The 14,610-nt window shown below is 44.1% G+C and overlaps 1 protein-coding gene across 1 annotated transcript in view; it reads left to right on the top strand.

Annotated features, from left to right (window-relative positions):
• Positions 1 to 13,763, top strand: part of LONP2 (lon peptidase 2, peroxisomal) — a 37,041-nt gene extending 23,278 nt beyond the window's left edge. The window contains exons 12-15 of the mRNA XM_058033993.1: positions 4,294 to 4,436; positions 9,177 to 9,384; positions 10,425 to 10,615; positions 12,272 to 13,763. Coding sequence (XP_057889976.1) covers positions 4,294 to 4,436; positions 9,177 to 9,384; positions 10,425 to 10,615; positions 12,272 to 12,493 — 764 coding nt within the window. The 3' untranslated portion in view covers positions 12,494 to 13,763. The remainder of the gene's footprint in view (positions 1 to 4,293; positions 4,437 to 9,176; positions 9,385 to 10,424; positions 10,616 to 12,271) is intronic.
• Positions 13,764 to 14,610: the final 847 nt, after the last annotated feature.

Below are 14,610 nucleotides of genomic sequence, written 5' to 3' on the forward strand. Positions count from 1 at the left end.
CCTGAATGCAGTTTTGGGGGGTTTTTACTTTGGAGGGGCTAAAAGAATTCTGAGTCTGTTGTGTGCTGAAGCATCTGCTGCTAAGTCAGATGAGAAAGAAAGAATGTTATTATCCTTTTAATTGCCCACAGACTTGAAACCTTGTCCATCATGGTGATGCTCTTTTTTATATCTCTGTAACAATCCAGCAAATCAGTGTTGTGTTAAAAACTACTTTAAAATGTTAGGCTTCTCTTTTTCTATCTTGGTCAGTAAGTGTGGCTAGAAGTCTTTGGGTTTAAGACTTGTGTTGCCAGTGCTTAATTTAAATCTGTTCTGTGAGGAGATGAGAAATTCCTACATGTTGAGGAGGTTTTAGACTTGTGTATTCTCTCATTTTCATTACATCTGTAGAAGGTAGCAGTCTTATTTTTTTAAATCTTTGTGCCATGAAATGTCTATTAACATTAAATCTTTAATTACATTTAGTAGTTCATTGTCAGTATGTTTTTTTAGGAGTCCATTTTCTTACAAATCTGTTATTTACATGTGAGACTTTGTTTTATTTTGGGAACTTGCAAAGACAATTCCTGAAGAACATTGTGATCTTTGAGTAGCTGCAGATTCTGCTTGGAAAATTTTACAAACAATCTTTTTTTTGGTTGGTTGTTTTTTGAACTTATTTTTGGTTACTTGGGGCGGGTTATGTGTTGTTTATTTTTAGTATTACAATTTTAAATGGTAAAATAACTCAATACCATGCTGCTTTTGTGTAAGCAGACATGTAACAGCAGAGCAGCAGGTGGTTCCTCCAGTGCACTTTGGAGCTCTGCTGAGGGCACTTTTTGACCTTTCAGTTTATTTTGCCAACTTGTCTCAAGCTGTAAGATGATTAAGCTGCTGTCCTAATGAGAAGTTCTGTTTCTGGAAAGCTGAATTTAAGTGTCTTGTTTTAGATAAATATGCCATTTAGCTTGTGCTGTGGTTTATGGCTGTTAGTCTGGGGAAGGTAAGGAACACAATTTGTCATTGTTAGTGGAAATCTTAATTACTTTGTCTGCATAGATTCCTCATAGTCAGCACCTGTGTAAAGATGATAAAGGGAGATGGCTTTTTCCTTCAAAGAAAAAGTTAGAGTTTGTAATTACATTTTAGACATCACTGCTTTTACAGAAAATTAGATAGTGACAGAATTTAGTTTAACATTTCTCTAAAAAGTCTGGAGTTTGTTACTGTTACAGATCATAAAATGGGATCTACTCATTAGATCAGATAAAGAAAAGAGTTTGATTCCTTTAATCAGGTGGCCTCAACTTCCCTGATTTGTTTATGAGGAGTTTGTCTCTTCTGCTGTAATACAGAGCTAGGTGAAATAAATACATTTGTGTTTGTTTGGCAGTAAAATCTTGGTATAAAACAAAAGCAGCTGGTTTTAAACTCAAGTTTTGTTTTGAAATATGGATTGCATCTCAGATTATCAAATAGAGTTGAAATTGCAGTCTGAATTGCAAGAATAGCATGCAGGGTCAAGCTTCCTAGACTTGCCAGTATTTATGTCTTTGAATTTATTATGTACAAAAATAGCAGTTTAACAAAAGCAGAGAGACATGCTGGAACAACAGGAGGCATGTGACTGGGGCAGTGTTTGCAGCAGAGGAATGGGATTCAGCCATGGAGCAGTGAGTTGGACCATGAAGATTAGTGGCTGTTGGGTAGGAACTGTTAGATGGGAGTCCTGAATGAAAGCTGAGGTGCTCTCATGTTAATGGTGATGTGCAGTGTTTCCCTTGATGCTCTGTTAAGGCATTAGTGAGAATTGCACAGTCACAAAATTATCTGTGAAAAGGTCTTTATGTACAGGATTAATAACAGGAAAATTTGGATCTTGTGAAAGGAGACATCCTCATTCATCTGTTCTGAGAATTGCTGCTGCACCACTGACCACCTCTTGATGTTATGGTAAATAGATCAGATCAGTGATTTGTGGTTTTCTCTACTTGTTTGGACTCTTGGATCTTCAGTTACTGTGCATGCATTGATGTGCAGAGGAAGAACCAGAAAGCTCCTTTTCAAACTAAAATTAGAAAGAGTCAAAGAAAGTAAACAACCCATATTTGGATCCAGAATCTGGTGCAGGAGTCCTGAAGCTCAGTGTACACTGCTGTGTAATGCAGACTTCAGCTGTGTGTTGGGCTGGGAACAACAGTCCTCACTCTGTGTGTGCAGGACAGCCCCAGGCAGGGAGCAGTGCCCTGAGAGAGCCACAGAGCCTCAGCAACAGCTGCATTGTCCAAGCATTCTTCATTTCTCTGAGATGTTTCACTGAAACACTGCTCAGGGCTCTTGAGAAATGCTGATAAGCCTCTTGCACCTGGATCAGATGTGTGGGGAAATGATTCCCTGCTTGCATTGTGCCTCTGCTCCCAGTTCCTGGGGACTGTGCAGTGTCAGGCCCTGCCAGGGGCTGCCAGTTCTGGAGCTCAGCCTTGCAAACAGCTCCTCTGCAGGCTGGGTGAGGCTCTGGCATTCACGTGGTTCCCATTGCAGTTCACTGGCACCACATTTCTCTTCACAGAGAAAAGCAAGGCACAGTTCTTCCCAAGAATATTTCTGGATTTCACATTCTCTGAACCTGAGAGAAAGAAAACACAATTCTTATCTCATTTGCTGTGCCTGTGTTTGTCCAAAGTAGAATGCAATATGGAGATTGTTTACCCACAGTGATGGTGTTTTGTTTCCTGGCCTGTCAGGGCCAGGTGTGTGTGTGTGTGAGGACTGTGGGCTGACAGTCACAAGATGCTGTGCAGTGTGTGCAGAGTTGAGTGCTTGGCAGATTCAGTTTAGATGCAATGTAATACAGTATAGAATAATATAGTATAATAAAGTAATTAATTAGCCTTCTGATACCAATAGAGTCCTCATCATTCTTCCCTTCCATGGGGCATTCCCTGTGAACACTATAGTTCATTTCTGTATAAAAAGAGAAGACAGAGATTTGAAGGCAGTTCTGCTAAGGAAGCCACTGTACAGGTAAGAGATCCACTCCTGCTGTGAGTGAAGGAAGGGAGGAGCCCCTTGCTGAACCCATAACTGCTGCTGTAATTGTTGGTCCCTCCTGGGTCACACTTGAGTATATTGCATTCAGAAGTGTCAGGCTGCTGGGGGTTTATAGCCCTTCCTCAAGAGTATATCATGCCTGGAGGTGTTGCTGAAAATGTCTGGTAATTGGACCTTGGAGGAATTTTTTGCTGCTGCTGGTTATTGAGCATGGCACCTTAGCAATATCTCCTTCAACAAAGGAAAGAACAGAGCCCTCAGTGTGTGCAGTATTTCAAGACAAAAGCCACAGGCCATTACACCAAATTGGAGATTTTTCACTGCACAAGGCCTGTAGGTGTTGTGTTCTGAGCTGCTGTTGAACAGACAGGAGATGTCAGTTTTGTGAGTTAAGCAGCCTGAGTAGGTGGAAGGTGTCCCTGTGTGTGGTGGGGACTTGGGCTGATGATCTCTAGGGGTCCCTTCCAACCCAAGCCCTTCTATGACTGAGAAAGCCTTAAAAGTCCTAGGAGACAAAAACCAAGGTGGGAAATGTCCCATCAGAGCCTGTGCTGCAGGGGCTGCCCTGCAGGGGCTCTGTGCTGGGGCACAGCTGGAAGCACTCAGGAGAGGACAGGAGTTCCTGCCCTGTCAGAGCTGCCCCCAGAACTGTTCAGCTGCACATTCTCTGTTACACCACCCTGCACCTGATCCCTCCTGCAGGAATTAACCCTTCCTGGGAGGGTGGGCAGGCCTTGCACAGGCTCCCAGAGAGGCTGAGGCTGCCCCATCCCTGGCAGTGTCCAAGGCCAGCTTGGACAGGGCTCTGAGCAACCTGGCATGGTGGAAGGTGCCCTGCAAGACCCTAAAGCAAGATCAGCTTTAAGGTCCTTTACAACCCAAACTGTTGTGATTCTGTGAAATACTGCTTTTCTGCACAAATGTACTGAAAAATGTAAAGTCTTAAATGAGCCTAATGTGTTTTGCTATTTGAATTAGTTTAAAATGCACTTAAGCTGATGAGTTACATCTCTGTCAGTGCTTTAGATTTAATTTTATCTTTGATGAACACTTAGAACATATTTAGGCTTAATAATTACATTTCATGCTATATTATCTTTAATTTGACAAGGTTTTGTGAGAGATGGTTTGAGCACATTTTCCTGAACTTATTGAGCATTTCATTGTGTGTTTTATTTTTCTCTGTCACCATTTTTAAAAAATTCCTCTGTCTAGGAAAGACTATTACAAATGCTAAATTAGATTTTCTTCCCTTAGATTGCAAAGAACATGTCACAGAAGATGCCAAACCAGAATCCATCAGTGACACAGCTGACCTGGCTCTGCCACCTGAAATGCCAATTTTAATTGATTTCCATGCTCTGAAGGATATCCTGGGCCCCCCCATGTATGACATGGAGGTAACATGCTCATTTTTTTCTGTTTGATGCTGTTTGTGGCTGATAGGATTATTGCTGTTGACTGAGTCTGTACAATGGCAATAACTTCAAAATATGTCAATAACAGCACTGTGTTTCTTTATGTTGCACAAAGTGTGTTTTCACCTAAAGCTTTTCTTTTCTTTTAATTCAGGATACATAAATGACATGATGCCCTGACTTTTCTGTTAGCAAAGGTTCCTGCAGCAGTGCTGAAGAATGTGGTAGTGTTGTTTCAGTTTGAAACAATCTTGCTTTTGTGTGGGGGATGTTTGGTGGTCTTGGGAAAGAAGCCAAAAGTAGAGCCCAGGAATTCTGTCTCTGCAGCAGCTGTGCTAAGGACTGCTCCTCATGCCTCCTTAAAGCCAGGCAGCATTTTTGGGTATTAAAACCACTTCAGTTTGCACCAGAAGTTCTCAGACATTCTTTAGGTTAGTGTGACTCTTAGCTATTAAAATGTTTTATGATCAGTCAGGCACCCAGCTCTGCTCCTCAATAGGCATATTTCACATTTTTTGCTTTCCCCCATCTGTATTTTGCTCCTTTCTCTGGAAATGCCATCAGTTAAAGTAGTTTGTTAGTTTGGGATTCTCATTTCAGTGACAGTGACACTGACAGTTATTCTCTGTTCCTGAGAACTTTCCTCTTACAATTATTTTCTCCTAAATCAGAGGACCAGACTTCCAGTGGGACTTAAAGAACAAAAAGGGGGCAAGGTGATTGGGATAGCAGGAGAAAATGAATGATTGTTAAGGAATGGATCAGCTTTTAGACCTGAACTGATTCTTTTGGATATGAAGATTTCATCATAGCAGAGATTGTTAAGGAAGAGCAGAAATGAGGAGACAGACTGGCAGGAGGCAGTGCCAGTGGGTGTGCCAGATGTGGTGGCAGCATGGGACAGTGGCAGGGAGGATAAATGACCAAGGGACTGGTGGCTCTGGGCTGAGAGCATTCCCAGGGGTTCTTTGGTGATCTGGTATTTTGCTTTCAGAAATTAGAAGAATTTACTCTTTAGGCAAATGACTGAATGGTCAGCAGCTTACATTTGTTCTTTCCAACTCTCAGAAGCCTCTGTACCCTGCAGGAAGATGACACAAATGTAGGAATTCAGTGCTAATATGGGACTTTTCTTAGGTGTCCCACCTGGTGTCACTTTTGCTTCTGGAGTTGATCATTCATTTAAATTTGGTAGTGTGGCTGTGTTGGAAAAGAATTTCTGCTATTTTGTCTTTTCTGTAGGATTAAGTAATTAAAGTGTGGTTCTTAATTTCCAGTGTACAAACACAGGAGTGCTAGCTGGGAGTTATCTTTGGTGGTTTTTTGTTTATTTCTTGTGGGGTCCACAATAGATGCCATAAATTTGCAGATAAGCATTTCATGGATCTGCTGGCCTCTAAACTGAAATAAGATTGGTTGAAGCTTGTGACTTCTGTTTCAAAAGGTTTTTTTAACATTTCCATATTTAGAAGGCAAATTTAGTGCATAAATAGAAGAAGAAGAGAATCCACACAGATCAGTTCCCCAAGCCCAGGATTTCTTTTCATGTACTATTTGCTGTGTTGACTGAGTGAATATTTTTCAGTACACACTTTGGTTTTTTCCATGTAAATTGCTCAATAACAACATAACTCCTATTTTAAGGAATTTTCCCAGCTAATGTGTTACTCCTTAGAATTTTCTCAAGTCCCCCCAAGGTTCTTTGGAGGAGCAGAGTTTCTGCTCTGAGCTTGGCTGCTCTGTAGGGTCAGGCTGGGTCTCCTCTCTGGGTCTGGCCTGAGAGCTTCACCCTGGGCCTGCATTTTGCCATTTCTCAGCAGCTGAAACAAAGACACAATGAGGCAGCCACTGTGTCAGTACCTGCATGAGGCTGAGCAAGTGGAACTGAAAACATGACATGACTTCATTGATCTGTTGTCCTCCAGGGAACTCCTGAGCCAGGGATTCATCTTTCACCTTTCCAGGGCATTGCTTGGCTCTTGTCTGCACAACTCTCCCAGCAGGAAGATGGGACAGAATATTCAGCTCCTGCTTGCTGGATTAATTCATTTATCACAAATAAATAATCTTATGTGTCTCCCTACAGAACAAATGTTAGAATTAATCACATAGTGAGGCTTTGAAAGAATAATCTCATCAGTTTAAAGTGCAGAAGATTTAATGAAATGTTTCAGCACAGCACACTTTTGGGGGAAAGGGTTTCTAAACAGTGGGTTTATAACAAACTATTTGTATTTTTGGCTTGGATTTTAGTTGATGTATGAGGAAATTTTTTAGCTTTTTTTTTTTCTTTCAAGCCTTAATTCTGCTTGAGTAACAAAGGTTGTTGGCACCACAGGAAGGCCCATCAGGATTGGTTTATATCCCCATAACTTGAGTGAAGTTGAAGGGACAGAAGCTGCAGGTCAGGGAGGTGGCCTGTTCTAGGAAATGGAAGTGCAGATGCCATAAAAGAATGGCTCTGTTTCAAGGGCCATGCACAATTTAATCAGGGAAAAACAGCAGGGTGTCTTTCAGAAGCAAAACCTGTCCAAAGTACAGGTTTAGATTGGCATATTTGTCTAAGAACTGTCAGTCTTGTGGTGATATTTCTGGGAAATCCTCCTCCCTCAGAGGGAAGCCACTGTTAATGTGCTTTGCCAGCAGTGATTTGCCAGGGAATGAATCAGAGGAGAAGAAAAAACGTTGGTACAGTCGGGCTGGGAGAACCTGTGGAAAGAAAACAAATGTGCTCAAGGCCAGCAAGTGACTGAACTAGTTCTCATCTCCCATTGGGAATCAGGGACTTCCCAGCTTCTGTCCATTGCACTGACTTGGTGTAGCTCCAAAACTGCAGCTGATAGCCTGAAATACTCCAAAATAAATCACTGTGCTGAATGTTAAGACTTAAATTTTGCAGTATCCAGGCAGCTAAAATGCATCTGACAGTATGTTCATGTACTCAGGGTACAGCTGGGTTGGTCTCATCTACAAACATTTTCAGAACTCAAGACTCCATTGCTCAGTGGCATCTTCATCACCTGACAGACATCAGCAGCCATCAGCTGATTCAAATGGTCATTTTTAATTTAGCTGATTAGAAAGTGTAAGGAAGGGTTTATTCTAATTTAAATTCATCTGACTTAGGGTGAGAAGAAATTATTCAGAGGTGCCAGGAGTGATTTAGTCTTGTGGGTCTCTCATGTGGTCCAGGGTGCTTTCCCCTGAGTGTTGGGGTTCTGTGGCTCTGGCTGTGTGTGGGGGTTTCCAGGGGGCTTTTCTGCAGCCACACCTCCAGGCTGCCGGGGCATTTGCCACGTGTGCCTGTCAGCAGGCTCAGAAAGGCTCAGCTTGCAGCAGGGGTGCTCCAGTCTCTCTCCAGGGCAGCAGGAGGGGTTGTTTGGCTTTGGAGGCACCAGGTAATGCACGGAACAATGGTCCAAAGGTGATCAACACCTACTGCACAGGCAGTTTCTCTTAACAGATCTCAACTGACCTGTGAAAGGAGGAGGAGGGACCTGCCTAGTCTGAGGATAGAGGAGGGAGCCTGTGCTGAGTCTGTTAGAACCATTTGGGCTTAATTTGTTCTTCCATTTGCTGTGTTCTGCCCCTGAGCTCTCAAAGTCTCTAAACTGTTGCCAGTTGATGCAGAGCACAGTCTAAAAGAACTGAAACAAAACCCCCAGATCAATAAACCTTGTTGCTGGCTGCTTTGGGCTGAGAGAGGCTGTGGACAGTTGATTGTGTTCATCTCACCTTGAATGGTTTGCCAGAATAGCAGTGTGCAGTGCAAAGGGGAATGTTCCAGCCTTGTTGGACTGCAGTGTGACCAGGATGAGCTGACTTTGTTAACCTGAGCTACTGAGCAGTGACTGCAATAATCAGAGAAAATCACTGTAACTAATAACACACAGGGAATGGATATAGGAGCTGATGTTAGCAGGGATGAAAAAGCTTGGTGAGGTATTTTGATACCATAGAAGTGAAACACACAGTTCTAATGCTAGGAAAAGAAAGAGCCTTCTTAGCCAAATGATGCTAATGGAAGCAGAGGGCAGGGTGCTGCTGCCAGTGCTCAGGTAAGGAGAGCCCAGGGGAGGAGGAGGAGGGGCTGTGTGGGTTCCTTGCCTGTGGCTGCCACTGGAGCTGCTGATTGATTGCTTGGCTGCTGTAACCCCTAAAGGGCTCTGTCAGGTGTCCCCTCACCTGGCCTGGGAACACAGTCACAGTTCTGCTGTTCCAAAGTGTTTGTAAAAGTCTGCAGGGAACAACATCAGGGGCTTGGCTGGCCACAGCTCAGTCAGTGCCACCACCTTCAAAAGGGCTTGTGGGGAACACAGGGGAGCAAAAGTGGCTTTGTCACAGGAGTAACAGGGCAAACACACTCCAGCAGATGGGTTAAGTCACATAAACATTGTCGGGATTGACTGAATACTTGAAGTCCTTTGAGGAAAAAGATTCTTAGGGTGTTTTTGGGGGCAGGGAAAGTTTCAAGAACGATACACCTAGATGTTTGCCATGGCCTTAAGCTAAGCTGCCACATACAGCTCCTCTTGTGTAATTACTGTTTACACATATCCAGAACTACTGCTGCATTAAATAATAAATTAAAATATAACAGATCAGACACTTGGCTTAACTTCAGTGTTTTGATGGGCACAGTTGTTTCAAAGCCAACTATTGAATTGTTTTTGCAATTTTTTTATGGCCGTTTCCTAAACTGCTTCCTGTGTTTCCCTTCAGGTGTCTGAGCGCCTGAACCAGCCCGGGGTGGCCATAGGGCTGGCCTGGACGCCCCTGGGAGGGGAGATCATGTTTGTGGAGGCCAGCAGGATGGAGGGGGAGGGGCAGCTGACACTCACCGGGCAGCTGGGGGACGTCATGAAGGAGTCGGCTCACCTGGCCATCAGCTGGCTGCGCAGCAACGCCAAGAGATACCAGCTCACCAACGGTGAGGGACCTGCTGTGCCACCTGCCCTGCCACCCTGGGCTGGGCACAGCGACAGACAAAGGCTTCCAGCCAGCAGTGCTGCCCTGGAGATGACATCAGCCCCACAGGGCCTTTGTGTTGTTCTTTCCCAGCTGCTGCCAAGCCAGGGTGGCTGTGGCCTGGCAGAACATGAGCTGTGTCTCCCTGCCCAGCCTGGAGTGCTGTGGGCAGCCTCAGTGCCACGCTGCTTCTCCTTGCTTGTGGCAGACACTGCCTGTGACTCATTTTTACACTCAAGCTTTCCAGCAGGATTGTCATGATGGAGACAGATATGGAAGTCTGTAGCTTTTCTCTGACAGGTTCTGTTAAAAGGTTTTTTAGTCTAAGTTTTAGTATTTTGAGAGTGTTGTGTTTGTATGGCAGCTGTGGAACTGCAGTGCAATAGGACAAGAACATTTTAACTATTTTTTGTCTGAACCTCCCAGGACTTGTAGAAAAGTGCTTTCTAGATTGATCATCTGCTGATCAGGCAAATAATTGACCAGTATCTTCCACTATTTGTGTAAGTTAGATAGATTAAAAACCAAAATGTAATTAAGGTATGAAATGCTGCAGGGATTACCTGTGTGCATGTTTACCTTTATGGTTTACACTCCATGTACTCCATCACAGGTGAAAGGACATAAATAAGAGTTCCACTTGATTATAAATGTGAGTTTCTGTGAAGTGTTCTCTGAACATTGACAGTGATGGTTTGGGACATAAAAATTCTATGTGGAAATTCCTTGGTTTCCACATTAATCCCTATTCTCAATTTCCCAATGCATGCAAATGCCAAGCTTATTGGTTATCATGTTACAGTTTTTTTCTAGGAATCTGGATGTAGGAAAGCTCATTGGAATTTCTTTGTTGTTTTTTCTTGCAATATTGTGTTGTTTTTTTCAGCCTACTGTTAGTAAATAGTGCCAAGGCTTTTAGTTCTTGGTGGGCTTTTAGAATAAAGACCAGGAACAAAATGGGTTTAGATTTTTAACATTCAAACCATTCTTTTTTTCCTTAAGCTTCTGGAAGTTTTGATCTCCTTGACAACACTGACATCCATCTGCACTTCCCAGCTGGAGCTGTCACAAAAGATGGACCATCTGCTGGTGTTACCATAGTAACCTGCCTTGCTTCACTCTTCAGTGGGCGGCTGGTGTGCTCAGATGTAGCCATGACAGGAGAAATTACACTGAGAGGCCTTGTTCTTCCAGTAAGCATCATTGGAGAAAAGAGCTAAGTTCTATTCATGCTCCCTATTTTGGGTATAAAATCTGTTTATAGCCACTCAGAAAAGCATGGATCCAGAGCCTTGCTGGATCATTCCTTTGCAGCAATGTGGTCTCTGCTGGTGCAGTTGCAGGAGGCCAGGCTGCTGCAGGACTGCCCCACTCCTGCTTTGCCTTTCAAGCTAAAGCCAGCCCTGGTCTGGCTTTTTGGGAACATACATTAAATGTCTACTTAGAAAGGAAACCTCAAAGTCTTAAAATGCAAGGTGGCTCTGAGCCTGCAGTGCAGTTTCTAAATGTGCTTCCTCAGACTGTTGGTTCTGGTGTCTTTGAAAAGTTGTGACTTAGAGCTCTCACAGTGACTGCATACAGGTTACTCCTCAATCCATGGAGCTGCTTTTAGGTTTCTCTTGAATGTTGATCCTTGGCTGTAGCTGAGCCAGATGGGGTTTCCATAAAGCTTTGTCAAAGCATGAAGGCAGAGAAGGCATTCAGACAAACAGAGTTCAGTTCAAAGTGTCAGTGGGGCCTGGCATGGGGGCTGAAGCCAATATGGGAGTTACCATCTCTCCAAATGATGGAGAGGAGGAGGATGAAGCTGCAAATCAGGGGCAGGCTTTTGTTTCCTGCAGAGGAGACAGAAGCAGAGGTGCCATGGCAGGCCTGGGAGGCTGTGGGGACAGAGTGACAGGACAGGCCATTGTCCAGGGGTCTGGAGCACCCTGCAGTGACAGGTGGGAGCCAGCTTAGCCCTGCAGCCACCCTGTCCTGACTGTGCCTGCTGCTAAAGCTGTGTGCAGAGATAAGGGACCTGTAAATATTAACCCACATTCTCCTCCTTCCCCAAGGCAGTCTGCAATCTTGCAGTGACTGAGGTGCCAGGGCTGTGCCAGGGGCTGCCCTTGCTGCTGGGTGTGCAGCACGGCCCGGAGCTCTGGGGTCACCTCTGCCTCTGTCACAGCAGCCAGGCTTTGCCCTTTGTACTGCAATACAGGCCCTTCCTCTCTCTAAAGCCTTGTAAAATTACAAGTTTCTGCTCTAAGATGGTCTTTAGGAATAGGAAGGAGTTTGGGGGAAGAAGCCGCAGCTGTAAGAAAAATGTAATTTAACCCCTGTTTGCATCTCATTAGCAACTCAACCAGGAGGCTCGGTGGAGCCTCTCCACTCCTGAACACAGGTTTGCTTTGCTGTGCATATTTTGTTGTACAGCTCAAGTTATTTTTCATGGGACATGGCTGCCTTAGGACTCTTTTCCCTCTAAATCTAACACTGCCTTTATCTGAAAAACCTTCTGTTCTAATGAAGGTGCTGGATTTCAGCACGTGATATTAAAAAAACCAGAGTGAACGCCACTTTTGTTATAGAAATTCCTGAAAAGGAATATTGATTCTCTCGTACCTCACTCCTAAATGTATTTTTCTCTGGTTATTAGCTGTTACAGAAAGAATACTGTAGCATATTAACATACTTCCCTCATTAAGCACATGATGAGCTACAACTCTGACTGCATTTTAATTGCTTTCCTAAATGACTGAGGGAGGCAGAACCTTTCCTCAAAATTTAACTCCTGACGTGCTGCTACAATAATTATTTTATTCAATTAGTTCAGTTTTTATACATCTGTCTCTTCTCCTCCTTAGGTGGGGGGCATCAAAGACAAAGTGCTGGCAGCACACCGCGCTGGCCTGAAGAGAATTATCCTCCCACAGAGGAACGAGAAGGACCTGGAGGAGATCGCGGCGCCCGTGCGGCAGGAGCTGAGCTTCGTGCTGGCCTCCTGCCTGGACCAGGTGCTCAACGCCGCCTTCGACGGCGGCTTCGCGGTCAAGGCCAGCCTGGAGCACCTCAACTCCAAGCTCTAGGCAGCCAGGCTGGGGGCACTGCTCTCTCCAGGTCCACAGTCTTTGATCTCTTTCAGCTACATTTAGGTATCAGGTACAACTATGAGCTAAATGGCTTTGAATGGGGGTGTAGGTGCCATCAAAAGGGAGATGCTGCTGCAGTTATGAACCTGGAATTGCATTTTAGGGGCATTTGCTGCTTTTTATCAGCAAAGAATCTTGAATCTCATTTCCTGATGGATTTGAGCATGAGAAAGAATTCCTTAGCCTGTCTGGCACCTAGGTGTGTACATGGCAGCAGCTGGTCACATCCTTAAAGAGGGAATAATGTGCAGCAGGAGGGGGGTCATAGGTGGGGTTGTTACAAAATGCAAACTGATTTAGTGCAGGTTTACTTATTTACAAAATATCTGTAATAATAATGAATAATGATGTGCTAAGGAGCAGCAGTATCTGGGGAAAATAAGGTTTTTGAAATCTAAAAAAAATATGCTTAACGCATCTGAAGAGAAGCACTGTGGCCTAATAAATGAAGTTAGGAAGTTCTTTTAGCACTTGCTTCTAGTTTGTTCTATTTTTCAAATGCAGGAAGCAATGCCAGAACTGAAGTGTAGGAATTGTTGTGTAGGAAGGGAGAGAACACATCAGTTCCATCTGCACAGCTGTCCCTGCAGCAGCAGCAGGGGGGGTGGAGTGTGCATGAGGCCTTAATGAAAACCCAGGAATGTTGGAGGGGCACAGTGCATGTCCTTCATTCCTACCCACCACAAACCCACTTGGTTCTGGGCTGCCCATGCTTGGAGGTTCACCTATGGAAATTAAATCCATTTGAACAATGCCAAGAAAATTCTGAATCTTTATTCAGTGTGAGTAATTAAGGTTCAAGAAGTCTGGCAGCCTCCCTGTCCTGTGATAGCTTTGTCTCTTATCTCCCCTTGAACCTCAGTGAGGAATGTGCTTCAGTGAGTGATTCTTTATTCCAGGGGCAGCCCCACAAGCAAATCCTGGGTGTTGTTACATCCTTCTCTTGCTCACTGGTTCTGAAACAACCCCCAAAGTGCTTATGAAACACAAGCTGTACCGGTCACAACAGCCTATTCTAGAAGCTGCCTAAAAATCAAAAGTAAAGAGTTTGCTTTGCTTTCATTTTTGTAGATAACAAAGCTGATTTACCTGGAATAGAACAGCACTGATTGAAATCAATTCAGTGGGAATTTCAACACCTATTTTACAAAAGATTTTACAACTTTGACAAAAGACCTAATCTAATAAAATGATAAAAATAAAACCTGCTTCTGTGTCAGTATTTTAAGAGCTGCACTCTTAGTCATTCACAAGTATGTTCTGAGACTACAGCCAACAGCCCCAGCCTCAGAACATGTTCTGCCTCATGAGAAATGTGCAGGGAAGAAGTGCAAAGACATTTTCCCCTGGGTAAGACCCCAGCCTGGTAACTCTGTGCTGCTGCTTTGTTTTTGATCAAACCAGGAGGGAAAAATCCTTTACAAACAGATGGAGAAGCAATCCTGCACTGCTCTGCACTGTGAGAGCAATGACATGCTTGGAATTCCAGCACAGTCTGTTTACACATGGACAAAACAAATCTGCATTTTTTTAGAAGAGAATAAGGACAACAAAAAAAAAGTTTCCAGCATGGTCAACAGGGAGCTGCTCCCCAGAAAGTTAAAGGATGACTTTCAGTCTGACACATCACCCCAATTCCTAAGCCTCATCCCCATGGACTCCACCTGAAGGTGAGGGGAGTAATGGCACCCTGAGGACAATGCCAGGCATTCAGTGCCAGCTCTTCCTGTCCCTGCTGCCAGAGCTGGGGAGGTTCTGTTCTGAGCTGAGATTCCTTTGAGCCAACATAAGCAGGACCCATTAGAGCAGCCACTACAGCCTCACTTTGGTGCCTTTTGTTTTGCTTCCACTGAGCACAGTGCAGCAGTGAGCCAGAGCAGTGCAGACTGAAGGGATGCCAATACCCTGGGGAGTATCTGCTTAGGAACAGTTAGATGGAGCAGAGATTCAGCTTGTGTCCCTCAGAAAAATACCCCAAAACAGCTGAAGCTTATCAAAGTCCTTTCCTCTATCCACACTGTAAACTGCTACAGACAGTAACTATCCCACTGGAA

The sequence above is a fragment of the Melospiza georgiana genome, chromosome 14 (assembly GCF_028018845.1).
Source record: "Melospiza georgiana isolate bMelGeo1 chromosome 14, bMelGeo1.pri, whole genome shotgun sequence".
Classification (NCBI taxonomy): domain Eukaryota; kingdom Metazoa; phylum Chordata; class Aves; order Passeriformes; family Passerellidae; genus Melospiza; species Melospiza georgiana.